Here is a 27,938-nt window from a genome sequence, read left to right on the forward strand (position 1 = left end):
TCATATTCACCTTTGTTGTGCTGCCCTGCCTGGTTCTAAGGCCAGGTGGAAAGAATCTATGAGAATTGAGAAGTAGAGGAGTAATGATGGATGCAAACAGGCTGCATGTAAATCATTGCTATTCACAAATTGCTACTGCGCTATCTTGCTATCTTGAAGGAGAGTGTCTACACTGCTGCTGCTCATACTCTCGGTTTCGTCAAAAGGAAGCAGAGACTGGTTTGACGAGAATGATCCCAAGATCAGATTTAGCAAAAATTGCTCATTTCTATCTGCAGTCCCCAGACATCAAACAATACAAACAGGACAAATAATAGTACATTTCAAACGTAATAAGACTAGTAAGAATAATAAATAAGAAAAGAATAAACTATTATTAGGGTAGGTTTACTCTAATAATCTCTCTAACACAGCATACAAAATAAACACACCTAAAATAATCATGAATGGTTGCAGCTTTGGTTTTCAAGCAACCATTTTTGTATTTAAAAGAGGAAAATGTAGCACATTCCCTTATATGCAGAGGAAGTCCATTCCATTTTACACAGCCCTGTACTGAGAGGACATTTTGGCCGAATGTTGTTTGCCGGTGCGGCACTTCACAGTCTCCTCGAGTCGAGTTGTTGCTCTGGTACTGATTCCCCTATCGGGTATATGACCCCAACCTGTGTGAAATTTTTAAAGTTATCAAAGCTAAAGAAATTAGGCCCATTTGGTTACTCTCTATCATTTAGCTGGGGACCACCTGGAACCCCCTCAAGAACCCCCACTGGTGGTCCCCGGACCACTGGTTGAAAACTATCGCTATATAGTGTATCCTGAAGTACTAGAAAAGGCTGAGACCAAGTCTCACACAGGAAGAGGTTGAGTTGATTGTTTTTTAATGCATCATCAAAAAAGCATTTATTATCTCTTCTTTACACAACTAACAGTAATAAAACAGGGGAGTAAACCAATTCGGTCCCAGCCTACTGACAGGAAATATGCTGAGCTGTGTATCGGACGGTTATTCTCTCGAGACCACATGGTTTCATGGAAATCATCCACCCACATTTCTTATCTCCTCACACAACTAACTAACAGTAATAAAACAGGGGAGTAAATTATGCCTCTCAGTCACACGTCATGACGATATCAGATTATCTAATTGTGAAAGTACAACAGAGGTTAACGTTATGCGACAACCAGCATTGCTGTGTCTACCTGTTATTACTTCATAAAAGATAACAAACACTTTCAGTTTCATGATGTGGTGTCCATCATGTGTGTGTGTGTGTGTGTGTGTGTGTGTGTGTGTGTGTGTGTGTGTGTGTGTGTGTGTGTGTGTGTGTCACCTGCTTTCACCCACAGCCAAAAAGGAGGAAGCTCAAGGTCTAGACATTAAAGTGCATGACAGTGAATTACACCTTTAATGAGCCTAACAATATGCTGCTGGAGGACAAGCTGTTGGAGGACAAGCATAAAACGTTTTTTTTTTTTTTTTTACAGTACTGACTACAGTATGTGGACCATGGTGACATTGATCAATTATTGATAAAATTGCTTCTAATATATTATTTATGCCCCAAAATCTATACATCTCAGTCACACTATTAAGGCAACCGGCCGGTTCCACACGCTGCACAATGTGCCCTTTTTTTCACTTGAGCACCTGCCCCTCAAAATGTCTGTGCACGCCACTGCATCCAGTCCTAGTATTTCAGAAATAACAGACCTCACATCCACTCCTAGTATTTCAGAAATAACAGACCTCACATCCAGTCCTAGTATTTCAGAAATAACAGACCTCACATCCACTCCTAGTATTTCAGAAATAACAGACCTCACATCCACTCCTAGTATTTCAGAAATAACAGACCTCACATCCACTCCTAGTATTTCAGAAAGAACAGACCTCACATCCACTCCTAGTATTTCAGAAATAACAGACCTCACATCCACTCCTATAGTATTTCAGAAATAACAGACCTCACATCCACTCCTAGTATTTCAGAAATAACAGACCTCACATCCAGTCCTAGTATTTCAGAAATAACAGACCTCACATCCACTCCTAGTATTTCAGAAATAACAGACCTCACTCCAACCAGGCTTGGTTATCTGAACCGACTTGTATATCACACATGGAGAAAATGTGTTACGTTATGATGGATAATTCAAGCAAGTTCCATATATGCTATTTGGCAGCCATTCTTAGAACACATTGCTCAAATGTCTCACTGATCCCACTTAGCATTTAGTCTGCATGCAGCATCTGTGTGTCGTCCACTTTCCATATGATATATTCTATAGTCTCTAGCAGTGTAACTCATTGATTTGAAATCATGCCCTGTTCTCTCTTTTTTTCATTGTTTTTCTCTCTCTCTTTTTCTTTTCAATTCCTTTGTCTGTTCTTTTTCTTTGTTTCAAAACCTTAATACAAATATTAAATACAGTGGCGTGCACAGACATTTAGAGGGGCAGGTGCTCAAGTGAAAAAAAAGGGCACCTTGTGCAGCGCGTGGAACCGGCTGGTTGCCTTAACCCATTTTGGGGCGGGAACCCATTTTGGTGTTAGCATTATGGCATGCTTTAGCTATTGAAAAATAGCAGATCTACAAGCTCATAGCGTGCCACTCGATGGCACGCTATGAGCTTGTAGATCTGCTATTTTTTGTATTATAGAAGAACCACTGACATAATAGAAACATAGCTTTAGATTGTGGGTGCTCTAGCACCCCCTAGTGTATATCTGTGCACGCCACTGATTAAATACATACGGTAAATAACAGACCTGCAGTAATCCACCAGGTTTAGACATGACCATACATTATGAGTCCAATCTGTTGATGCTGTACTAATAGGGCAGTGGGTTTCAACCTTTTTCATGTCAAGGCCCATTCTTTTTTCGGCAATTGAGCCACCACAATTTGATGAGATTGAGCCTCTCAGAACCAAAATGTAAGCATCAAAAAATTATCTTATGCAAAGCAGGAGGGATGTCTGCCGATGTATAGAAAATAAATGTGGCCTTTTGGCAGTTGAGTAACTGGTAGAACATGGTTAATACCCGAAGGTCATGACTGTATCTTAAATCTTATACAATTAATTGAAGCTCATTGAAGCAAATGTAGCTATGAGTTCGGTAGTGTCATATCCCTAATATGTATGGCATGGTGTAGTACGTAGTTGAGTTTGGGTTTTGCACCCCTGCCTACTGACAGGAAATATGCTGAGCTGTGTATCGGACAGTTATTCTCTTGAAACCACATATGGTTTCATGGAAATCATCCACCCACATTTCGTATCTCTTTACACAACTAACAGTAATAAAACAGGGAGTAAATTATGCTCACACATGATGTGTGACTGACACATCATGAGATTATCAGAACTAATTGTGAAAGTACAACAGAGGTTAACGTTATGCGACAACCCCCCCCCCACCGTGGGAAGAGTATGGGATTTCTATTAGGTTTGGTTGATATGCAATTACAGGAGTGTGTGTGTGTGAGTGTGAGTGTGAGTGTGAGTGTGTGTGTGTGTGTGTGTGTGTGTGTGTGTGTGCGTGCGTGAATATAATGCACAATCTCTGTAAAGATTGTCCAGGTGTTCCCCTGGGAGACCCCAGTTAAATGACATTTGACTGCAAAACAAACTGTAGAACATATGAAACCCATTTATTCATACTGTACAGTATGTATATGTGTATATACAGTGACCCACGGCTTACAGATGGTGTTGTATTAGCCTCAAGTTACCAAAGTTGGCAGCCTTGGTTGCATTATAATTTATACCGGTATCTCTAAAGCCTGATTTACAGTATATTTATTTGTATTCCGGTTGTGTGTCACGGTTGATAGCAGATCTACAAGCACAGGCCAAAGAGTACACATGATGTCCCATGATTACATGACCCCAAGGTAGACCTCCAGTTCTAAGCTACCAACAGAAGGGGGGACCTTTTATTATTATTATTATTATCACCCAACAACTGACAGTTATATTAATGACATAGTTCAATGTTGAAAATGAATGGTATTCCCCTTTAAGTTGCTGAAGAACTAGTGCACAGCTCTCTTGGCCCGATTTAGTCGTTCCTCAAAAAAGCCCTTCTGGAGTTCGTGCTTCTGCATCAGCCTCTGCCACCAGATTTCTTTCAGCCTGGAAAGAGACCAGAGGACAGAACAAGAGAGAAGCAAGGGAAGAAGTTTAAATCACATTAAAATGTGAAAATGGAAATTAAGAGTTTACATAGGCAAGTACACAATCTACACATATAGGCCCTCATTTATCAATCGAGTGTAAAATCTGCCACAGATTCGAGTGCAGGTTTCGTAGTACACCCACGTCGCCATGGCATTTATAAAGTGATCGCAAACAGCTGATCCTTCCTTAATTTTGTTCTCACGTTAATAAATGTCACGGCTGAATTTGATCTGGCACGCCCTAAGAAATCAAGCCTCGCCCTCGTTTTTGCGACCTGAACCACTGCTATACGATCTGGAAACCATGGTTACCGTGCCTTTCTCCCCGCCTCACCCCCCTCTCTCATACACACACACACAGACGCACACACGCTGCACGCACACGCAACTTGCAAGCCCAACTAACTGGTGTGTTGTTAAATAAATAAACAACGAACACCTGCATGAATTAAATAAAGTTGTAGGCCTACCCTGTCTGTTTCCCTCTCACCTCGCTTGCCTTGCTGTCATGCACGCACGCACCTACATGACACATTAAATAAAGCTGTCTGTTTCTCCTCTCGCTTCACTTCCCTTGCTGCCCGCCTCACCCCCCGCACGCACGCACATATCGCTATTTGCAAGCAACTGTCTCTCTCTATCACAGTGGTCCGTCCGTGACCAACTGACCAAGTGACCATGCACGTTCGACAGTCTATTTAGATTGCCTCGCAGTCGTTAGTCACTGCAGTGGCCGGGCTGTCAACTGTCATTATATGAATGTCCAGCCAAAACCGTATATAGCCTCATGTGTGGCTGGTGGTGGGCTGGCTGGGTAATATACCTATATCTCCGATGCAGTTCCATCTTGCGCTGGCAGCCTGGTACATTTGGCATTTGAGCGACGTGTCAGGTTTATTATATTGCACATATACCGTAACTCCAGAAAGACATCGGCCTGCTGTAGATTAGGCTACAGTAGGCTATACCACGTTGGGACTCTCCGCAGCTGCATTGCACTATGGCTACTTTCCAACGTCATGGAAATATTCCAGCACAGAGAGCCCAAATCCTCGCATGTATGCGCTCATGCAAAACACTGTTTAAATGGCTTAAATCAAGCGTGATTTTAATTGTAAAGTTGGAAAGCTCCTACAAATTTCATATGACACAAAGACACATCTTGTAGGTCTATTCCTTTTTTCTTTTCCTTTTCTTTTTTTTTTTTTTTACATGTAGCCCATATACATACAGTTTTATATTAACATTTTAGGAGTGAATACATATGTTTCGATCAATTCGATGCCTTTGGCAGCCTCTCAGCTGGTCAGACAATGCTGCTCCGCTGTTCTAGGACAGAAAAACAGGTGAGGACAAAGCGTACGACAGCTGCCGAGTAGACGTGGGTTTTGAACGTTGTCACGTTCAATTTCAAGCTTTGCCGGAAATGTTAAATGCCGAAAATGTCGGTAATTTCGGCGTGCGCCCATATTTTGGCGTACGCACGGTTGATAAATGAGGGCCATAGTGCATGGATATTTATATGGATTCTGCAGTTAAGACACTAACATGGCAAGCCACCATGTCCATACTCCCTATGGTCAGGACTCAGAACTTGAGTGAAAGCACTTTTGGAAGTATGCTCTATTAGTCATAGGCCAAAACATTAAAGCCCCTTTTTCACCAAAATAACTTTGGTTCTAGATTTGGTTCCGTTACATTCTTGGAACAATTACATTTTTTACATTCTAGGTCACAACTTGTGACCTATAATTGTACATCTGTCATGTGCAGTTGTGACTTACTGTAAAGTAACATGCATTAACCACTTCAGCCATAGATTTTGGTCATTTGAAAATAGCCGATCTTGTGTCGCGATGCAACACATTTTGAGCTTGTAGCCTACATCTGATATTTTCAAAAGATTTCTAGACATTTGAGAACTTGAAATGGGACATTCTGTATAGTACTTTTTTTTAATTGAATTTTGAATTAATTTCTATATTGCAGTATTGATACTTTTACTTAAGTAAAACATGCAAGTACATTTTCCACCTGTAGTGTCCTACTTGTTCACAGACAGTTACCTAATTATGGGGGAACTGAAAATACTAATAATATAGCTATACAATATCTTCATATTTAATTTAACAATACACTATGAAGGCCCCCCTGGAATGATTTACTTCCTTTTCTGTGTGTATCTGTTCAATGCATTTCTATGGATTTATGCAGTCAAGACACAAACAGGGGTGTCCCAGTCCATTCTTTAACACTTATACTGCCACCTGCTGGACGCACAGCCAACCTCAGTCGCCAATGGTAGCGAGCTAAAATGAAGCCATCCTTGCTCTAGAAAGCGCCAATGTTTCCATCCTAGACCACCGGATAATCAGCAAAGACCTCCGAACATCGCACGTTTTATCCAAACCATGGAGAGCTCCGTAAACTTCGAGTTATTCAGCTTTTTAGTCAGCCTGGACAGCAGCGTGGTTGCGCAACCCGGTCTAGGATCGCTAAAGAAGGAAAGGCCAAGCCAAAATAATAATAGAAATAGAAATCAGCGATCCTGTTTAATATCAATAATAAAGCTTATCAGATGGAACATTACACCAGAAGCAGTTGCTAGTTGGATTCCTTCTGACGTAACGTTCCGCCCGGAGCAGCTAATTGGTTAATCTCTGTATGGCACTAATGCCTATAGGCCCTAATTCCACAGACATCTTGGTATAACTTTATTAGCCTACAGAGCACCACCGATGTTTACTCGTGTTTACAACAGCCCAACAGTGGCTTTGTTAAGGCCTCGTCAGTCATCACATAGTAGCCTGTGAATGTTGATTTGAACCCGGCGAGTTATGTGTTTAATGCCCAGAGATCAGCTAATATCTGCGGGAAACATAATGCCGGGGGTGACGAGGGGTGGGAGGAGAGCATGGAGAGGAGTGAGCGCAGGTTAACCACGTATCCCCGCTCCACTGATGATATCTTTACCAGTGGTTCTCAACCAGTGGTCCTTGAAGGTGTTCCAAGTGGTCCCGAGCTAAATGATGGAGAGTTGGTAACCAAATGGACCCTTAGATCTCTAACTGTTGAGAGTGTAAAATGAAACCCTCCGTAGATTATGTGCTATGAGGATTTTCAATAATCTCAACTGCACTTTCTGCACTTCGAACAGCATATAGGTACAGTACATTCTTCCATATGGTTTAGGAGTGACCAAGTGTTCTCACATTTTGGAATATGGTTGCTGGTAAACTTTCGATGCATGAGGTTGAAGAAGCGATACAGGGGATGATCAGTGTCACGTGATATTGAGAGTGCTAGCCGTGTGATGGCATTATTGTTCATATCAGAAAGTGTTGGTGTGGGAAGTCTGATAATCTTGGAAGCAATACGGGTAATACTGAAAAGTTTGTTTCTGTTAGGCATGGGTAGTAACATGCGGAACAGTATAACAGAATAGGTTGGATAATGCTTTTGTACAATAATAAAAGAAGATGAGGAGCAACAGATAATGATCTTAACTTGCGGATTACATGAAGTCTTTGCTGAAAACGTGACTGGATAGATGTAATATGTTGATCAAACCTAAGTCTATTGTCCAGTGTGAGTCCAAGATATGTGAAACTGGCAACCTGTTCTATTGTCTTACCATTAATGAAAAGTGGGTTAAGTCCAGTGTGGGTTGTTACAATGACCAGTTATTTTGTTTTGTCCACATTCAACACTAAATAGTTGTCAGTGCACCACTGTGTAAAATGAGAAATGGTGTTCTGATAGACCGTGATAGAGTTATTGTCATGGAGCAGTCCGAGAATAGCAGTATCATCAGAGTATTTGAAATATGTGATGTTGCTGGGTGAGGGGCTAGTACAGTCATTTGTGTATAGTGTATAGAGGAAAGGACTGAGGACACAGCCTTGGGGGGCCCCTGTGTTGGTGATAACAGTTGATGAGAACGATGTACCTACTTTAACTGCTTGTGGTCTGTTACTCAGGAAACTGAGTCCAGTGTATGAGGAGTGGTGGGATATTGAGGAGGTGCAGTTTCTTGATCATGTGATGGCGTTGAATAGTGTTGAAAGCAGAACTGAAATCAACGAAGAGAATAGTGGCAAAATTGTCCGAAGATGAGTCCAGATGTTGGAGAAGGGAATGAAGGAGGCATGCCACAGCATCCTCTGTCCCCCTCTTTGCCCTATAGGCAAACTGGAAAGGGTCCAGCTGTGACCTGACAGCTGGCAGAATGATGTTTAGGATCAATCTTTCCAGGCATTTCATCATTATTGATGTTAATGCTACGGGTCTATAGTGGTTAGGTTCTGAGGGGCGGGGTTTCTTGGGTACCGGTATGATGGTGGATGTTTTCCAGGGGGTGGGTACGGATGCTGTCCTGTAGGATTCCCAGAAGATGGAGTGAAGGATGGGGGAGAGCTCCATGGCACAGAGCTTGAGCACCTTAGCCGAGATGCCATCCGGCCCTGGTGCCTTGCCAGGCTTACACCTGGCCAGCAGCTGTCGGACGTCCTCCTCGGTGAAAGGGGGGATGCGGCGGCTCCTGAAAGGGGAGGGCTCCCAACAGTTCCTCACAGGCAGCAGAGTAGTCGTGATTGTCAAACCGTTTGTAAAAAGTGTTCAGAGTGTTTGCAAAGGTGGTAGGATCTGGAGTTGTGCAGTTATTTTGTCTTGTCTCACCACCAGTTAGGATTTTTACTTTTTACTTTATTGAAGGCTTGTTTTGTGTTCATGTTTTTAAACTCCTGCTCTATATTATTTTTGTAATTGAGTTTGGCCTTAAGAATGTCATTCCTAATTTGCCTGTCAATTATTTTGAGGGCGGCCCAGTCCTTGCGTTGAAAAGCCTTCTGCTTTTCACTGAGACTATATTTAATATGAGGAGTAATCCATGGTTTAGAATTAGGATATTTTGTTATTGTCTGTACAGCATGGAAATGTGGATGACATCTTATCCAATGACAACAAATGATTGTTCAGTTTTGGGTCTGAGAGGCTAAATCCATGGCTCAAAATGCAGAATAAATAATGGACCTTGACATGAAAAAGGTTGAAAACCACTGTTTTATACTATAGGCCTACAGCGAAAATAGACGATATACAAGCTCACAGCATGTTGCATGTTATGAGGTTTATAGATGATGACGATGATTGTATTATAATTATTATTATATGTTTTTGTATCTGCCAGTACCGTTTTTTCCCCGATCTTAATTTATATTGATATACTGCAGAACAAATGCCATATCACAACAGTACAATATCCAAAATATTATATTTTGGATATTGTACTGTAGGCATGTCCCAAAATCACGTTTCTTTGCTCCCGATCTGTTTTCCGATCATTTGAAAATGACGAGATCGGCGCGTTGAGTGAATTGACCTTGCCAGAGCACTGTTTCTCATTCTGCCGTCCTCTCTGCCCATCTCCTCCGTGTGCTGAACGATGATCTTCTCCCAGAAAGACTTCACCTTGGATCTGTCGTGGATCCGAGCGGAGCTCATCATCTGGAAACACAATGATTATTAGGGTTAACACATGAAGACCTGAAATGTGCCTGTATCGCTTTAACGTTTAACGTGTGCGCGCGCAATTTAACTCACCGATGCTTTGGAGGTTGTCGTCTTCCCTTCAAATTCCTCCTGGCTCCACTTCCTACTGCTGTCCTCTTGTCAGAACCTTCTTCTCGTACTGATTCCTTTCTCTCTCTCTCTCTGTCTGTCTTAGTCTCTATCTCTCTATAAGAATGAGAATAATACTATAACTGAAACTGTTATAACTGAGTAACTGTGACGTGTGGACTGTTATATTCACCTTCTCTGTCTTCTCTCTTTGTCCTCTTACTCTTGTTCCATTCTTTCACTCTTCTCACTCCAGCATAAGAGTCCAACAACCGCTCTTTATTCTCCCCCCTCTCTCTCCTCTGTGAGTCACAGAGGACTCACAGAGACCATTGCTGTGTACTAGTCCCTGTCCTTCTATGAACCCAGAGATGCTTGGGTCGTTGCCTTCAGGGATTGTCGCATACACACCCTTCACTTCCAGTCTCCCCTCCCTCTCCCTCTCCCACACACACACACACACACACACACACACACACACACACAACACCAGCAAAGAACGCAGACAAACTGACTCGATCTTCCCTGACTGTCAGATTATAATGGACTATATATGCACACAGAATAACTCTTCCTACTTCCGGGCCGCATCCCTACTTCCTACTTCTGAGAGTGTACAAATGGAACCAAATGGACCCTTATGGGTCCATTTGGTTCCAGAGCTACACACAGGGCCATTTAGAACCCACTCAAGGACACTTTGAAACCCACTGGTGTAGCAGTGTGTTTTGTGAGCCAACACGCACAGCAGCAGCTCTCTGACTCTGTTTGACCAGAATGGAACAGAGCCTTCATTACATTAGTATCATCAGTAAGGTAACACCTGTGAAGGAAGTAGGTAAGCGGCCCAATTAAGTTCTTTCAAAAATGGTGTGTGTGTGTGTATAGAGCCCATTGGCTAAAGGCAAACAATAATACATGTGATCTCTTCTACATCTCTCTCTCCCCTGCACAGCCTGATGATAAAACAAAAGCTTACTCTCCAGCTGGCAGCTGTGACCGAATGACCTAAACTGCATGCCGGCCTTATCTAAAGGCGGCGTTAGGCCCATGTCCTCAGGACTCAACTCAGCTATAGCAACACAGAGTAATCAATACTAAATCATGTCAGGGCAAGGGCACCAAGTGGCCTACATACACAGGGCATGGGCAGAGGCAGGCACGCGCAGGGGCAGAGTGTGACACAATCATTAGGCAGGGATTAAACAGGAACCACTAAATAAAACTCACGACAGGCAGTCGAGGCAGATGTTGGTATACCTGTCCTGCAGGGCATTTCTGCCTGACGCACATCCGACGGTGGCTAAGCGCCAGCCTGTAGGTATATGGTCTTCAGCTGGGAGGTCATCCTGGCCTTGCCCCTTGCTCACCACCAGGTAGTGACCCTATGGACTCTGCATGGCAGGGGCGTCCTCCTCCCTGAGCCAGGCGTACACCTGACCGCATACCTGAAGGGCCAGCAGTCCACTCCACACCTCTCATTGACTCGTTTTATAGATAGCTACAGCTACTATGGTGGTACGGCCCTGACCTTACAAACCGGCATTCCGAAACATTCCGGTTATTTAAATGCATGGAGTGAGGGGTTAAAAGTACTTCTGTTGCAAAGAGAGAAAAGTGTGTTGGAAGGAAGAAGAGTGGAAGCCAGCACACGTGTCTCAGAGTAGAGAAAGATACATATTTGGGGATCCTGATCCCCAACCACTTCCTGGGTGCTGAATTAATAGCACCCACTATTGTACCATCTTGCTGACTTGTGCTCTCATTGTGTGGTTTGGTTTCAGTGCGGTTCTGTAAATGTATTGCGTTTGCATTGACAGTGATATTAAAAACTGATATTAGAACATTCACATATTTGAGTGTCCACTATTGGGTGCACGTGTGAGAAAGAATTCCTGGGAGTGTGCGTGTGTCCCGCCAGGCTCATACATCAAAGTGCGTGTGTTTACAAGCATTAATCTCATCTCATCTCATCACCTGTGATTCAGGGGCAAGCGCTCCACAGCGACAGACTGGTAAAAATAACACGCACCTACAAAATCCTCGATTACGACTTTGTGCGACTCTGTCAAGGGGTTTTAGTGTTCAGTACTGCATGTGCCCGTCTATCCTTTCTCTCCATCATCTCTCTGTGACTTAAAGTCTTTACACGCTGAGGGACATGACAAATAAACAGGCCTCGGCTCCCTTTGGGATGGGGTTAGCAGGACGGGACCACTTCGACCATTTTCAATCTATTTTCGTATATAATTAGTCCTGTCACTTACACACTATTAACATTAACACAGAGCTGTCCAGAGACACACTATAGTAGTGAACTATACGATTGTGGAATAAAATGTGGCATTCATTAAAAAAAAAGATTTGGAGATAAAAATAAATAAAAAATAACTGTCTTCCCAACAGCAATGCTTAATAATAATCGCAAACACAACAGAAGATGATGTCTTAGGAAGAAGATGTTCCTGACTTCATTGGAAAGGCCATTTCGGAGACATTATAATGAAAGGAATAGAATTCAAAACTGTGTATTTGCTCAGTTTTTAAAAATATAATAATTATTAAAAAGAAAATACTCATGTACCGAGCAAATACACAGTGTGCGGGTGTATTCTATTCCTTTCATTGATGTCCATTGGCCGACACCTGTGCATACGCCTGATTTCTAGGTGTGCAAAACTTTTTTTTCCTACAGGAGACATTTTAATAAAACATTATGGGACCTCAATATTTAGGCGGCATGCTCTCACGTGATGTGCGTGTGTCTGTGTGAGCGCGTGCAGTGGCTTTATTTTTTGTACGCATGCTCATGAAATGAGCCTTTAAGACTGCGTGTGACTATGTCTGTGCATGAAAGATTATCAAGCCAGTTGACAGCCAAATAAAATGAAAGGCATGAGTAATCTTTGCTATGATAGTAACAGTAATGTGCACAGACACACACACGCACTCGGCACACGCACACGCACACACACACACGCACACGCGTGCACACACACACACAGATAAGACCTGTGCCTGGCCTAATCCAACTTCCAAGCAGACTAGTTTTGCCTGTATGATCAGCTGCCTGTGTGGATTTGGGTAAACACCACGTGGTGTGCACATGGGAGAGCGAGAGAGAGAGAGAGAGAGAGCAAATAGAGCGTCGCAGTCCCGCCCCCTTTCATGACGACACCAGGCCCAGGAAATAATTCCCAATGCATTTCCCCCATAGTCATTTCAAAAAGTATTTATTTAAAGACCTTTTAAGCGTCGTAAGAAGCCAACTCGAGTTGTGACAAATCATGACAAAAAACACACAATATTTTGAAGTAAAACAACAACAAAAAGTGTTGTAACCTGCTGTTTTTTTCTTCTTTCTAATTATTTGTTCGGCCCAAAACATTGTGTTTATTGTCATGGTTTGTCATGACAAGAGTTGGCTTTGTCCACGGCGTAAACGTCTTTAAATAAATACTTTCTGAAAAGTCTATGAGGAAAATGAACGGGGAATTCTTTTCCGGGTCTCTCGAGGGGGCGGGACTGTGACACTCTATTGTTCATGCTTTCTACAGCAGTGGTTCCCAAACACTGGGCCGGGACCCATTCGCAGGTCAGTAAATATCCCATTTTCTTTTCCTACATAAAACAATTATATTTCAAAAGATTTTCAGCTCCACAATCTTTATTTTTTTATTTTTTTCAGATCCGCGGAACGCAGAGAATCATGAGGCTGGAACCCAGGCTACTTTTAATTGGTGCTCCTGTGCTTTTAACTGTTGCCAAGTTCTATTCTTTTATGCCTATTATTTCCACATTACATTATTGGTATGCGGTGGAGAGCATTCTAACCATAGATATTTAAAAAATAGTAGCTGCAGTTGGTTGGAGCGATGTGTGTTGAAGGAAGAATTTACACTGGGGAAGGAAGTATGCCGGAAGTGTGGAAGGCACATTACGTCACTTAAGTGATTACTGGCCAATCACAGCGCATCATTTCCGCTCAGCACATACGCTCCAGAGCCTGAAAGGGCGTCTACGTTTATATGTCTATGGCTGTGTGTGATGGAAGCTGCTCTGAGGCAGACAGCGGGTGCTGAAGCCTGCCCTAAAGATCATTGGATGCAGCCTTCCTGCCCTCGGTGACATTTACCATCGACAGGTGTAGGAATAAGGCTGCCACTACCAGCATCATGAAGGATGCACACGGTCTGTTTGTGACCCTAGTATACAGGGAGACTACAGATCCAAGTGTTATTTATCCTCATTTGTTTTGTTTTTACTTTGTTTGTTCTATACTGTATATTTTGATGGAAATGCTTCTCAAGTAAAAATGTACTTGTAACCGAGTTTTTCCAACTTACTTACGTAAAAGAATCCGAGTACTGCTTCTACGACTGTCTGCTTCTTCAAATAGAGTGCAGTACTTTCATCCCGACGGAGCATTGGTCCGAACGACAACCTACCTCCTCCCTCACCCTAACCCTAACCTCCCCCGGGGCAGACACCTAAACCTAACCGCAACCCTCTCCCGACCCGCAGCGCACCTCGGAGCATTGCCCCGTCGGAGCAATGCTCTGTCGGATGATAGTATGCCTCCCCTTCAAATACACACATGAATGACTAAGCTCTAATCAGTAATAGGAGATAACAAGGTCAGAGGCACTACTTAGAAGGTGGCGGTGTTCTCAACCTTTTCAGGCTGTCACCCCCCAAAAATAATCCTATTTGAACTGGGAAGTGGGAACCCCCCCAAGATAATCATCTTTGAACTGGGAACCCCCCAAAATAATATTTGAACTCGGAACGCCCCACCCTGACAGGCACTTGGAATTGCAGGAGTTGAGGCATTACATTTAGTTTGACTGTGGAAATAGCAGATCTAGAATTAAGCTGACAATTGCTTGCGTTGCTAAGTTGCTATGAACTTGCAGATTAGCTATTGTCACAATGTCTGTGTCACGTTCCGAGTTGGCTTTGTTCGAGCCTTACAGATCTTTAACCCATTCTGACCGGGCACCCATTTTGGTGTCAGCATCATGTTATGCTTTAGCTATTTAAAAATAGCAGATCTACAAGCTCATATCGCGCCACCGAGTGGCGCGATACGAGCTTGTAGGTCTGCTATTTTTGAAAAATCGAAGGGCGATGCACGGGCAGGCCTGTGGTACAGTAGATGGACATTGAGTATAAGGACAGGCCTGTGGTACAGTCATTCTGCCACGAGCACAAGGACAAGCTGTACCATAAACAATAGCTATCAGGCCTAAGAGAGACATCTCGTCTCTTACTGTACGTCATATAATGTATCATAGCCAGGACACGAGGATGAATAACATGAGATGAACATCATAATGTATACTGGAAATAAGGTTACACAACCATTCATAATAACGTATTGGTAAAGTCACTTTTTGATGGTCTCTGCAGGTGTGTGTGTGTTTCTTACCGCTCATGTGCAGCTCTCTGATTCCAATATTCGTATAGATTCTGTTCATTATTCTTTATTTCTATTTAAATGTAGTTAAAACAAGTTGAATGATCTTTGTGTACAGATAATATGTACATAATGGTCTGCCTTGCCTCAACCCATTGAGTCCCCAATGGAACACAAATCAGATGTACGAGGAGGATGGCTGTACCAGTTAACCCATTTAGACCTGAGGACGATTCTACAAAAAGGCTTCTAAATCCTGACAGTTTTCTGAAAAACCTCATGTTTTTTATGTCAGCGGTGCTCAAACATTTTCATGTCAAGGACCCCCAGAATGATCTGTATTTGGCCAAGGACCCAAAAAAGCATCTGCTATTTTTCCATAGCTAAAGTGTAACATAATGTTCAAAACACCAAACGCCCAGAATGGTTTAAGATACATTTTGATACAAGTCAAAATGTACATGTTACCTAAGCTTAAGCTAATATTGAGTTGACCCACATGAAGTTTAATTCTACATTCAGGTGTAAAATAAATAATCATGTGTTTCATTGGCCATCTAAAGTGCAGGGAGTACTCCCTCTGGTGGAGTGTCTATGAATAGATACATGGAGTCATTTCTGCTCGTTGTGATTGTGAATAGAATCTCTGAGCAGAAATAATATGCTCAACAGTGATCCCCTCTTATAAGAGCTGTAAAATGGATTTAACTGAATCTATCATTGCATTGTGGTATTAAATCATTGTATATTGTATTGATTGTATATTGTACAGAAGCAAATACTGGTCTAATGTTATTCAATCTCGCAACAAGGTGTTGTGAGCTTGTCAGGGTCCCCAGCTCAAAAAAGATTATTTTGGGGCCCAGTTCTAATGTGATTATTTTGGGGGGTCCACAGTTCATCTGTGGTTATTTTGGGGGGCCCCCAGTTCATCTGTGGTTATTTTGGGGGCCCCTAGTTCATCTGTGGTTATTTTATAATACATCTTAATTGAATTGAATACATATGGGATTAACTCTTACAACAGATGTTTTTTTTTATCTGTACATTTCTCAGGCTGACATAACTTCTCTATCTAGCATAAGCAGCAAACTCTGATTGATCAAAGCTATCAATGACAATTTGTTTGAATGTTTAGGCGGCCAGCTGCATGCCATCGTTTTTGTTAGTTGTATCGTTCCGCCACTTCTCGCAGTTCTGGCTTAACTGTGCAGTCGCTTTTTCCCCCTTCATTTGTTTTTTATTAAACTTGGGAGGGCGGCTGTGGCCCAGAAACTAGAGTGGGTCGTCCAATGATCCGTGGGTCGGCGGTTCGAATCCCGGCTCCTGTCCACATGTCGAAGTGTCCTTGCTGGGCAAGACACTGAACCCCACATTGCCTCCATTGGTTGCCACCATTGGTGTGTGAATGTGGGAAGTGAGGACGCTGGCGTTGACTGTTCGCCGCTTCACCTCCCAACGTATGAATGAATGGACCATTGTAAGCACTTGAGTAGGCATGTAGTGCATAGAAAAGCGCTATAAAATGCAATCCATTATTATTATTATTATTATTATTATGATAGAGGGATATACATGCCAAACTGAAAAGACATGAAAATCACAAGCATTGGCCAAAGAGTGGCGCTATATAGCAATCAATTGCAAAATGCTAACTTTGAACAGTCATAGCTCATAAACCGCTTGACCTACAGCCATGAAACTTCAATAAACGTCTCGTTGACATACTGTATGCCCTCTGACCTTTAGATCTCCCTCCATTTTGAATTATATGAAAAACAGTTCAAATTGATCTCCTCCTGGGGTATTTTGAGCAATCTGCACGAAACTTTCAAAAACATTGGACCAATATCTAAAGAAAATGTTAGGATTTTGCTTTTCAAGTGAAAAATGTAAGCCTCTCTGAGCAAATGAATATTGCAGCTTTAAGAAGATTATTCTTCTGCCCCTAACAACGTAAATGCAGAGTTACATTTTTATGAAACATTGCAGTATGGTCATTCCAAATAGCATTGAAACCAGTCTTACTTTTTGCGAGAAGTTTATATGTTTGCAAACTTTGCACAATGATTCATGAGCAGGACAAAAAGTTAAAATAGACAAATCTACAGCTTGGCGATAGTGGTCTGTATCAAAACAGGACCACAGTGAGAATATAAATATCAATAATACATATTAACACTGCCATTGTCATGGATCATTTACAACTAATAACATTAATTACATGCTCCGTAGCTATTGACAAAATGGCAGATATACAAGTACATCTGCTAAAATCTTTAACCCATTTAGACCCGAGGCAGATTCTGAAAAGCAGAAAATGTATGTCGTAATATTCTGCGCATAGCAACGACCACCCCAAAAGGGGATTCCCGGATTGAAAAGGTATATAGTTATACGCATAGGGGTTCCCGATCTAGATGGGTATAAAGTGTGAGAAATACTGATTTGAGGGTTAGGGTTAGGCCTTTGTAGAATCTTAACCCATTTTGACCTGAGATCAGATTCTAAAAATGTCGTTCTTCGATTTTTCAAAAATAGCAGAACCTACGAGCTTGTAGATCTGCTATTTTTCAATAGCTAAAGCATAGCATAATGCTAACACCAAAAGGGGTTAATGGGTGAAATGTTCATCAGGATGTTCCCTCCTCTTCATAAGCGATAGCAGCAGTGGCTCAGGGGTAGAGTGGCCGGTAGAACAGCCAGGTGGGAACCATGAGGTTCCCGGTTCGATCCCGGGCTTCTCCCAGAATTAGTGTCCTTGTCTCCTTGAGCAAGACTCTGAACCCCCTAATTGCTTCCGATGTGCAGGTTGGTGCCTTGCATGGTTTCCTCCGCCATCGGTGTGTGAACGGGTGCATGTAATGCACAATCTATGCGAAGCGCCTTGGATAATGGCGCTATATAAATGCACCATTTACCTCTCCTCCCCTCCACTGCGTTCACCACAGATCAGGATGCTCCCTCCTCTTCATAAGCGATAGCTATGCCTCTCCTCCCCTCCACCGCCTTCACCACAGGCGTCTCTCCCAGCTTCCGTTCTAAACCCTGCCAGCTACGACCGGCCAAGAAGGACGCTGCAAGACATGAAAAAGAAAAGTGTTTTTAACCATGCTTTATTCATGCCTCACATATTTAACTGTAAGGTCTTTAAGGACTTCAGTGTTTTGTACTATACAATTGTAAAAGTACAGAACAAAGAATGTTTGTTTTTGCCATCTTTGTTGAACTTTAGGCAGGCCTAAGACTGAGCTTACGGTAAATCAGACTTTGCTACTAACACTAAGACTAAGTTGCTAAAATACTTTTAGTCTTACTAGAATTACTAAAATGACTAGGTTAGGTTTCTGGTTTAGGTTTATTCTAAGTGGGGAAACAAAGAACCTTTTTTGCATGGTGGGGAACATAGAACCTGGGTAACACACATATTGGCCTGTAAGGTCTTTAAAGATCACGGGGCATGAACAAACGATACGAAAGTGCACCTCATTCCTGAATAAGAAATTGTGTAGCTTTAGTAATATTCACTTTGTGTGTCGATATATACAGTACTCCTGACGACATTTATTATATCTCCGGGTGAATTGAAGCTGTATTAACCCATTCTGAACGGGAACCCATTTTGGTGTTATCATCATGTTATGCTTTAGCTATTGAAAAATAGCAGATCTACAAGCTCATAGCGTGCCACCGAGTGGCGCGATACGAGCTTGTAGGTCTGCTATTTTTGAAAAATTCCAGAACGACTGACATTTTTAGAATCTGATCTCAGGTCAGAATGGGTTAATCAGACCAGTGTGTGTCCAGTGGAAACCTCGTCTGAATCTGATCTCAGGTCAGAATGGATTAAAGTATACTGTACTACCCTGGATTTGAACCTGGGTCTCCTACGCATGTGCAGACAATAGCTTGTTAGAGCCTACCTGCTTTCTCAGGGGAGACATTTCATTTCTGTATCAAACCAGAAACAATATTATGTGTCAAACCAGACACAGGATCTGAATGGTATATAGAAGAGCAGGGAGACCAAATACAACCACCCCAAGTTATATTGTATGAAGATACTCTACCATACAAGATTGTATAAATTATATTGTATTAACCCATTTTGGGTGGGAACCCCTTATGTTGTACTTTAGCTATTGAAAAATAGCAGATCTACAAGCTCAAAGCGCACCACGAGCTTGTAGGTCTTCTATTTTTGAAAAATCGCGAAAATGTGGCACAAATCTTTGAATATATATTCTTTCAGAAGCCTTTTTTTTTTCATTTCGACGTCAGGTCTACCATACTCTACCATACAGATTGGACAAAATAACATTTAAGGTTAGATAATAGAGCTTCAATCGCACATTTTTTAAGGCCTTTAGTCTCTGCAAAAATTCCAGAATACAACGGAACAGACTTAGGTGGTCTTTACACGAGAACGGTGTTCATAGAAAACGGCAAAATAAAGTATCGTTTGCTGGGGTCCCTTTAGACGAGAACAGTGTTTTCAGGAGGTTGAAATTGTGTGTCACTCCATGCGTTAGTAGAAAGCAGGCAGCGAGCGACGGCCACAACCCCGTTGTGGTCTGGAAGCGCCATTCAAAACCCTGATAGGGTTGTGTGAAGGGGGAGCTACCAGGTTCTTCTTAACTACAACCTATCTCAAACCCTCACCCTAAACCTAACCTCCCACGGGGCAGCACACCTAAACCTAACCTTAACCCATGTCTAACCAATGACTAGTCTAAACTAAGTATGCACCCCCAGCCCGTTACCGCCACCTTCCTACCTACCGGCGACATTATAGCGCCTTCATAAGTGTGCGTTCTCGTGTAAAGAGTCAATAAAAAATGAGAACGCAACACGGGACTTTGCCGTTTTATCTGGAGACCGTCGCCGTCTGAAAGAGGCCTAATTCTGCATGCAACATGTATATGTGTGTGTGCGTGCATGTGTGCGTGTACCTGCAGCGTTGGTGTTGGCCACAGTGAGCGAGGGGTTCCTCAGGACCACCGAGGCGTCGGACGGTCGAGGCGGGGGTCCGTCGCGGATCATGTGCCGTGTTCGCAGCGCTCCGGTGATCAGCGACACGTCCGTGTCGTCGTCGTCACTCTCCTCCTCCTCGCCGGTCAAGGGCACGTGACTCAGCCCGCCTGGAACAGAGAGGGCAATGAATATCTCTTTCATCCTTCAGTCGCTTTAGGACCTTCCCTACGTTCACATCTCGACTCACCTTTCATGCTTCTATACTGTATGTGCCAGCAATGAACATATATGACACTGACATATTTGCAATGTATTTGTGCCCTTCTTTCCTCTGTTGCTAAACCCATTAAGACCCGAGAACATATTCTACAATGTCTTCCAAATCATTTTCAGAAAAATCTGTTTTCTGAAAGCCCTGTTTTTATATCAGTGGTTCTCAAACTATTTCATGTCAAGAATTATCTGTATTTGACTGAAAATATGTTGTTCCAGGGACTCTCCAGAAGCTAAGATTTGAGTTAAAGACGTTCACTGTGAAATAATAATATTCAAAGTTTCACGCCACATTTTCAAGGTTTTTTCAAAAATAGCAGATCACACCAGATATTTTTGGTGTGAAATATGCATACATTTGGCATCTTGCACTTATGATCTGCATATTGATGATTATTAATCATGTAATCTAATGTTAAATGATGTAGTATATTTGCACCATTTACGATTCATTGTTCTCTATTTTTATTCACACAAGACCACCTGTCACTTGCTTTTGTGTGATGCTCATGATCTATTCATTAACGAAGAAGAAACAACACACACAAAAAAGTTTAAATATGGAGATTCCGGGCCGACAGCAATGATTTATAGGGTTTAAGCGGTCAGTATGTACAGTACCTGGCAGCAGGTGGCGAAAGTCCGTCACGTACTCCTCCGACCACTCCCTGTGCTTGTTGCAGGCCAGCTCCATCTCGAACGGCGTGACCACGGGCCTGTAGAACTCGCTGGAGTCCAGCAGGGAGTTCTCGGGGCAGGCGATGAGCACGTACACGTCGATCTCCAGGAAGTTGGCCAGCTTGGCCACGTTGATCTTGCCCATGGCGAACACGTAGCTCTTCTTGCCCGCCCTGCGGATGGCGCCCTTCAGCTGCTGGATGATGGCGAGGTAGTCCGCCACGCCCAGCGTGCCCACCAGGATGCCCACCACGTTGGCGTCCTTGGCTCGCTCCACGGCGTAGTAGCGCTTCATCAGGGCCCGGTTGACGCCCGCCGACTCGGCGCGGCCCGTCGCCAACGTCGGGTCGAAGGAGCAGAAAGAGCAGCCGTTCCACGTCATCATGAAGTTCCTCAAGGCCGGGGCGCCCTTGACGCCCACGAAGAACATGCCGTAGTCCTTGATGCTCGTGCCGCTTTTCAGGGCGAAGCGCCTGCCGAACTGGCAGACGACCTCGCCGTCGCTTTGGGCCTCGTCGCGTTGACCGTGACACTGTTCCCCGTCCACGAGGAGCGCTGAGGCGACCACGTTCTGATACTCTGGCGTCAGGAGGGCGAGGAGATCGTCTGAGTGAGGGAAGATATTGAGTTCACAACTTAGAACTAACAACCCTAAACCGAGGTGAAACAAACTCCCTTTGTTTAAACATTGACATACTAGAGTACGCGTGACTGTCTTATTAGCTAGTAAAGATAAGCCATGCTTATACAATCTGATATTGTATGGTCTTGGAAAAAAGAACATACAATAAGCAACCTTTTAATTGTATTTTAACCACATGCCAGTGATTCTATGTCTTCCACTACTTATCATCTAATTAATATCACATTCTAGGGAGGTCTCATCCAAAGTGAAACACTATTCCACTGTTTCAACCTCTTGGACAGTGGTGTACAGTAAGTACATTTACTTAACCCATTCTGTCCTGAGATCAGATTCATACGAGGTTTCCGCCGGACACACACTGGTCTGATGAACCCATTCTGACCTGAGATCAGATTTTAAAAATGGCAGTCGTTGTTCGATTTTTTTCAAAAATAGCAGACCTACAAGCTTGTATCGCGCCACTCGGTGGCGCGATATGAGCTTGTAGATCTGCTATTTTTCAATAGCTAAAGCATAACATGATGCCGACACCAAAATGGGTGCCCGGTCAGAATGGGTTAAGTATAGTACTATAGTACTTTTGAGGTATTTGAACTTGACTTGAGCTTTTCCAATTTCCAATACTTAATTTAGGGCATTTGAAAATAGCCGTTCACAATGTGTCACATCAAAAGATGTTTACATACATTTGAAAACTTGATGAAATGGGGACATTCTGCTGTTTGATGCCAAAACCTTTAGAATTCCGGACTTCTACTTACAGTATTGATACTTTTACTAAAGAAAAACACGCAAGTGCTTCCCCCCCCCCCCCCCCCCCCCCCGCTGCTGTCGGAGCACCTTACCGATAACGTGGGCGTAGTTGACGTCGTACAGGACTACGACGTGACTCTGCGCGTCGGGATAGAGTTCTTTGAAGCACGCCACGCACTTCTCCAGGTCCACGGGCCGCCTCTCGAAGACGTACATGAGCGGCAGCCTCCGGGAGGGGCTGAGGCACGCCCTGCCGTAGTGCACCATGCAGTCCGCTAACGTGTGCTCCGCTGCCACTTCGTCCACGCAGCAACTGGCAACCGCAACGGGAAGAGGAGGAGAGGTGAGTGAATGGCCGCGTCACAGAAATTGACAGCAATAAAATGGCAGTTTTTGTCATCTAGGAAGAGAAAGAACATCCGCACACTAGTTTCTAGAGCTCCATGAGACTTACTTTATCCCATTTTGAATGAGAAATGTCTTCTACATCATGACAGTTTTCTGAAAAAGCTATGTTTTATGTCAGTCGTTTTCTAAAATAGCAGACCTACAAGCTCGTAGCGTGCCACTCGGTGGCGCGCTATGAGCTTGTAGATCCGCTATTTTTCAATAGCTAAAGCATAACATAATGCTAACACCAAAAGGGGTTCCCGCCCGAAATGGGTTATTTGGAGGCAACAGATTGCAACGTTTTGTCCTACTAGGTCTATACTACATAATACAAATATTGATAAAATTGAGACAAATATTGGCCTGATGAAGACCTAGTAGGTCGAAACGTTGCCTCTAAATAAAGTAAGTCTCATGGAGCTCTAGAAACTAGTGTGCGGATGTTCTTTCTCTTCCTTGATGTTTGCCTCGATGCCTGACATCCAGCACTTGGCCTAAATATAGGCATTGAGATGTGCACACAATCTTGAGTTTTTGTCATCTGAAATGTTTTAGTCGTAGTCTAGTTTTAGTCGACTAAATATAGTAAGATTTCAGTCGACAGAATACAGTTACAAAAATGTATTTTGGCAGGCTTTACACTTGGTTGCATGCTGGAAATAGCCAATCTACAAGCTCATGTAGATCTGCTATTTTCAGAGCACAACACCAGTTGTGCAACCAAGTCTTTCTGTTTTTAGTTAAACTGGATCTCTTCTCCATTAGTCCCTCCCTCACATTTTAGTGTAGTTTTGATTTGTTGATGAAATTGTCAGTATATTTAGCCTTTAGTCATCATAGCTTGGTTTTTCATTTCGTTTGTGTCAGGTAGTCGACAAACATTCTTTGCCAGTTCTAGTCAACAAAGTCAACACATGCTGCTTCATCTGTGTCTGCAAATGCAGATGGAAGTCTCCTGCAGTCGTGTTCCATGTACCCGCCGTTACCTGCCATAGGACGTGTCTCCGAGTATGTACGCTTTGGCTTGGGTTCCCTTCTCTATCTCGTCCGCTATGGCCACTGCATCGACCAGTAGCTCATCAGGAAACTGCAGGGCAACCTATACGGAGGATTTATGTGAAATCAAGTAAAAAATAAATAAAGTACCATACTGAAAGAAAGAAGTATACTGTATTTGAGGCAGAATTTAAGCATTTTAGTCTATAATAACCCATAGAACATTAGGATAATAAAACAGTGACCTTAATCCATTTTGGGTGTTTTAAACATTATGTTATAATTTAGCTATTGAAAAATAGCAGATCTACAAGCTCATAGCGCGCCACTCAATGGCACGCTACGCATAGGCGGCGGGTGCGTTTTACCTTTGGGTAGGCTATAGAATTGCGTTGGGGGGGGATTCTCGCGGCCGAGCGGAGCGAGGCCGCCGCCGCGGATTTATTTATTTATTTATTTCCCAGATGGTCTAAAAATGAGTTATTTAGCATACTTTTACCAATGAATTAGCCTATACACAGACAACGACTTTTGGACGTCTTTTTCTCAAGTCTCGAGTCAGTCAGTCAGTGACAGTGTAGATTACCCGGCGGTGTTGGCGTGTTGCTGCCCCTCCGGGAGTCGCGGCTCATGGCTCTCCACAGACGGCACAGAGACAGCAGTCACTCCACTGAACGTGCCAGTGTTGCTGCAGTGGTGTGAACTGTGAACCGTGCGGGCACTGGCGCTGCTGAGTTCTGACACCTTCTATAATGCTGCGCACATATATTATATATATAAAAAAAATACCCAGCATAATTTTTGGGAAGGCTAAGCCTTCCCTAGCCTTATGCACCCGCCGCCTATGACGCTACGAGCTTGTAGGTCTGCTATTTTTGAAAAATCGTAAAAATGTGGCACAAATCTTTGAATATATATTCTTTCAAAGTGAATGTTTTTAACTCGGGTCTAAATGGGTTAATGTCAAGCCTGAGAATAACAGAGTAACGCTATAACGCTCTTAACGTTACAGCGTCAAATCCTGCCTTTGCCTATTGAACACAGACAGTGAGTGCATTTCCCGGTATAACATGTGCCGCCAGCGCCTACCTTTTTGTACTGATTGTGACTGATGAAGTCACAGGTCTTCTTGATCTGATAAACCTCTTCCAGGCTCTCCAAAGGAACGCTGCTCTCCGCTGGTGCATCCAGTACGCGCTGAAGGACTGCCTCCGAGCTGCTGCTGAACGCATCCGTCATGACTCACACGAGAGGCTGTGAAATCAGTCAGTGGTACTTTGTTTAGTCGACAGAATGCTACAGAAATACACCGGGAATGACACGATCAAATGACAAACGTCATGAAGTAAATCCATGGTCAGTTTAGAATAAGAAAAGAAAATACGTTGAAATGCTAGCTGCAAGCTAGTAAGCTACTACTCGGAGGACTGAGGACGATTAAAAAAAATCAGTAAAACAGTTTTCTGGAGAAACCTGTGTTTGTCCTATGCCCAGCGTTGTGTGTTTTTTGTGAATTTGAGCGATGATCTGAAGATTGGCTGATCATCCCATAGCGTGGATTAATTGGCTGAACAAAGTACATATTGAGGATAAAATGTGAGGGCCGAAAATGTAAGACGGAAAAGTGAAGACGCAAATTGTGATTGGCCGGAATGAGATGACGTATGATTATAAGAGCGCCCCTCACTTGAGTCACTTCACACGGATATGAGTTTCGCTGTATCGGTGGTTCTCGTTTTCTCAAACCATTTCGTGTCATGGACCCCCAAAAAATGATATGTGTTATGGAGATTCTCTACTGCCTTTGAGAGAATCGTGTTTTAAGTAAAGGACTGTAAAAGTAAAAGTGTAAACCCCTTACGTAGAGGACAGTATATAAAGGTAGCAGGTTTAGAAGGGACAATTAAAGCATTCGCTTAAATCCATGGGATTTCTCGGATAGTCCCTCGCAAGCTAGCTTGCAGATGTTATGTTATTCTGTGTGAGTAGGTCTTGGCGGAGAAGAACCGGTATTATAACGTTAACCTAACTCAGATATATTAGATTCTTACTTCATAATGCACTAGTACGTCCTCCTTCCTTGTCTGCTTCCATTCACTCTGTTTCATTTCATTATACACATGCCGGTTTATATAAGGCGATGTGACGCCATGCTGTGACGTCACGCTTTCATGCTGGGCCTCGTTTCCCCGGCAACAATATGTATTTGGTCGTGGACCCCCGTCAGCCTCGTTTCCCCGGCAACAATATGTATTTGGTCGTGGACCCCCGTCAGCCTCGTTTCCCCGGCAACAATATGTATTTGGTCGTGGACCCCCGTCAGCCTCGTTTCCCCGGCAACAATATGTATTTGGTCGTGGACCCCCGTCAGCCTCGTTTCCCCGGCAACAATATGTATTTGGTCGTGGACCCCCGTCAGCCTCGTTTCCCCGGCAACAATATGTATTTGGTCGTGGACCCCTGTCACAAAATATTTTGTTCCAGGGCAGGGAAAGTTAAAAATGTTTGAATTAAAAACAAATTTTGTGCACCTCTATGGACAACTTGGATCGTCCTCTCTGTAAAACCTTTGGTTTCTTTCACAAAATGTCCAACTTTTGCCGGTGCAAAAAAACACAGCAAAAGAAGAACACTTGTCTTCCAACGCTTCACATAGTTTATTGACAGAAAGTTGCCAATGCTCAATAGTGGACTTTTGTGAAACCACATGTTTAAACATAAATACACAATAGAGTCACAATTCCGACATATCTTATCAGGGAAAAGGGAGTCTACTGCCTCGCCTCAGCCAAACAAGGCAAGCCCGCTATAGTCAACAAGGCCTGCAGTAGGCTATGCACTGGACAAAATAATGTGCATGACATTATTTAAATTACCTAGAAATACGAGGCAATGACAGAGAGAAAAATCTACTTTTAACGACCGTCCGACAGGAGTTTTCATGTTGCATCAGCTGTAACATTGCAAATTTGCCATCAGGGAAAATGGGCCCATTACAGAGATTTGGGGGGAGAACTGTCACTGTGTACTGAGCAGGGACTCATCCAATCCGACCTTATTCCACAGGCAGATTATTATCACTACTATTACTAGTACTATTGCATTTGTACACTCTCAGGGGTTAGATTAAAACGATCAGTGTATTGATTTGAACTATACTTTCCTGTGCTTTGTTCTGCAAACTAGAAAAAAGGTTCCCTTAATGAAAAAGTTTGAGAACCACTGTACAAATACCCGTAGTTATGGGGGTCCATGAAATAAATAAAGTTTAAACGTTTGATAGCCGCAATTATTATACAGCAGCGCTTCTCAAACAGTGGTCCGGGGACCACCAGTGGTCCTTGGAAGGGGAACCAATTAAATGACCCAGCATAACGCATCCATTTGATGTTATATGCTCTTAAGAATATTATTGTTAAATATCTGCATTACTGACACTATTTGAGCATACGAAGAATTGTTATTTTTGATCAATGCATCTTATTTGTCAGTTATCTCTCTAGCCCTACAAGTCAGAACCCAATGCTACTGAAGTTTCTGACATTTTTGAGACCCAGGCGGTTCCGAGAGGGGCTATTCTCTCTCCTAAATGCATGCGCGGTACCACATCATGGAATGTGGACAAAATCTTATCCAACAATGACACACAAAATATACGCTTGAGGCTCAAATGCCGAATAAATAAATGGACCTTGATATGAATTGTGAAAATGCCGGATGAAAACCACTGAAATTAACGTTTGATACCCGCTATGAATGATGATGTTTGTGCCGATCACTCACTGAATGTGTGTTGAAGTAGAGTAGAATCGGCCAGGCTCCGCAACTCCTCCTCATCATCATGACATCATCCCTCCGAGCCCTCACAGGAACATTAGTTGTGCTGTCGGCAACATGTCGTGTTCATTAATGCAGCGATCAGAGGGTTATTTAACATATATCTCCGTTGTTATTATCGTTTATATAGTTTAGTAAGTCCACACGTGCTGATCAGTCATCATGT

At 43.0% G+C, this 27,938-nt stretch overlaps 1 protein-coding gene across 2 annotated transcripts; it reads right to left on the reverse strand.

Moving 5' to 3' along the window:
- Positions 1-3,837: 3,837 nt before the first annotated feature.
- Positions 3,838-27,938, reverse strand: LOC310868233 (2-(3-amino-3-carboxypropyl)histidine synthase subunit 2-like). Of its 2 annotated transcripts, XR_014570066.1 has the most exons (9): positions 27,719-27,938; positions 25,025-25,189; positions 23,926-24,038; positions 22,642-22,862; positions 21,094-21,756; positions 20,178-20,366; positions 18,147-18,302; positions 9,568-9,692; positions 3,838-4,143 (listed from the first exon to the last, which is right to left on the reverse strand). XR_014570066.1 is itself a non-coding variant. In XM_083778565.1 (7 exons), exons 2-7 carry the CDS (start codon positions 25,172-25,174, stop codon positions 18,178-18,180), a joined length of 1,461 nt encoding a protein of 486 aa, XP_083634691.1. In that variant the 5' UTR covers positions 25,175-25,189; positions 27,719-27,938; the 3' UTR covers positions 17,209-18,177. The 2 variants fall into 2 exon arrangements, 1 of the variants encoding a protein (XP_083634691.1); XM_083778565.1 differs by lacking the exons at positions 3,838-4,143; positions 9,568-9,692 and having other exon boundaries at positions 17,209-18,302.

The sequence above is a fragment of the Protomyctophum parallelum genome (assembly GCF_964188405.1).
Source record: "Protomyctophum parallelum genome assembly, chromosome: 12".
Lineage (NCBI taxonomy): Eukaryota > Metazoa > Chordata > Actinopteri > Myctophiformes > Myctophidae > Protomyctophum > Protomyctophum parallelum.

Bases quoted from the DNA above. Each gene is read 5' to 3' on its own strand.
- LOC310868233 (XM_083778565.1), bottom strand. From the start codon at position 25,174: ATGACGGATGCGTTCAGCAGCAGCTCGGAGGCAGTCCTTCAGCGCGTA. The intron at 21,757-22,641 runs GTAAGGTGCTCC...TCCCTCACTCAG, and splicing joins CAACTACGCCCACGTTATCG to ACGATCTCCTCGCCCTCCTG. The intron at 20,367-21,093 runs GTACTGTACATA...TCTCTGTTCCAG, and splicing joins CTTTCGCCACCTGCTGCCAG to GCGGGCTGAGTCACGTGCCC.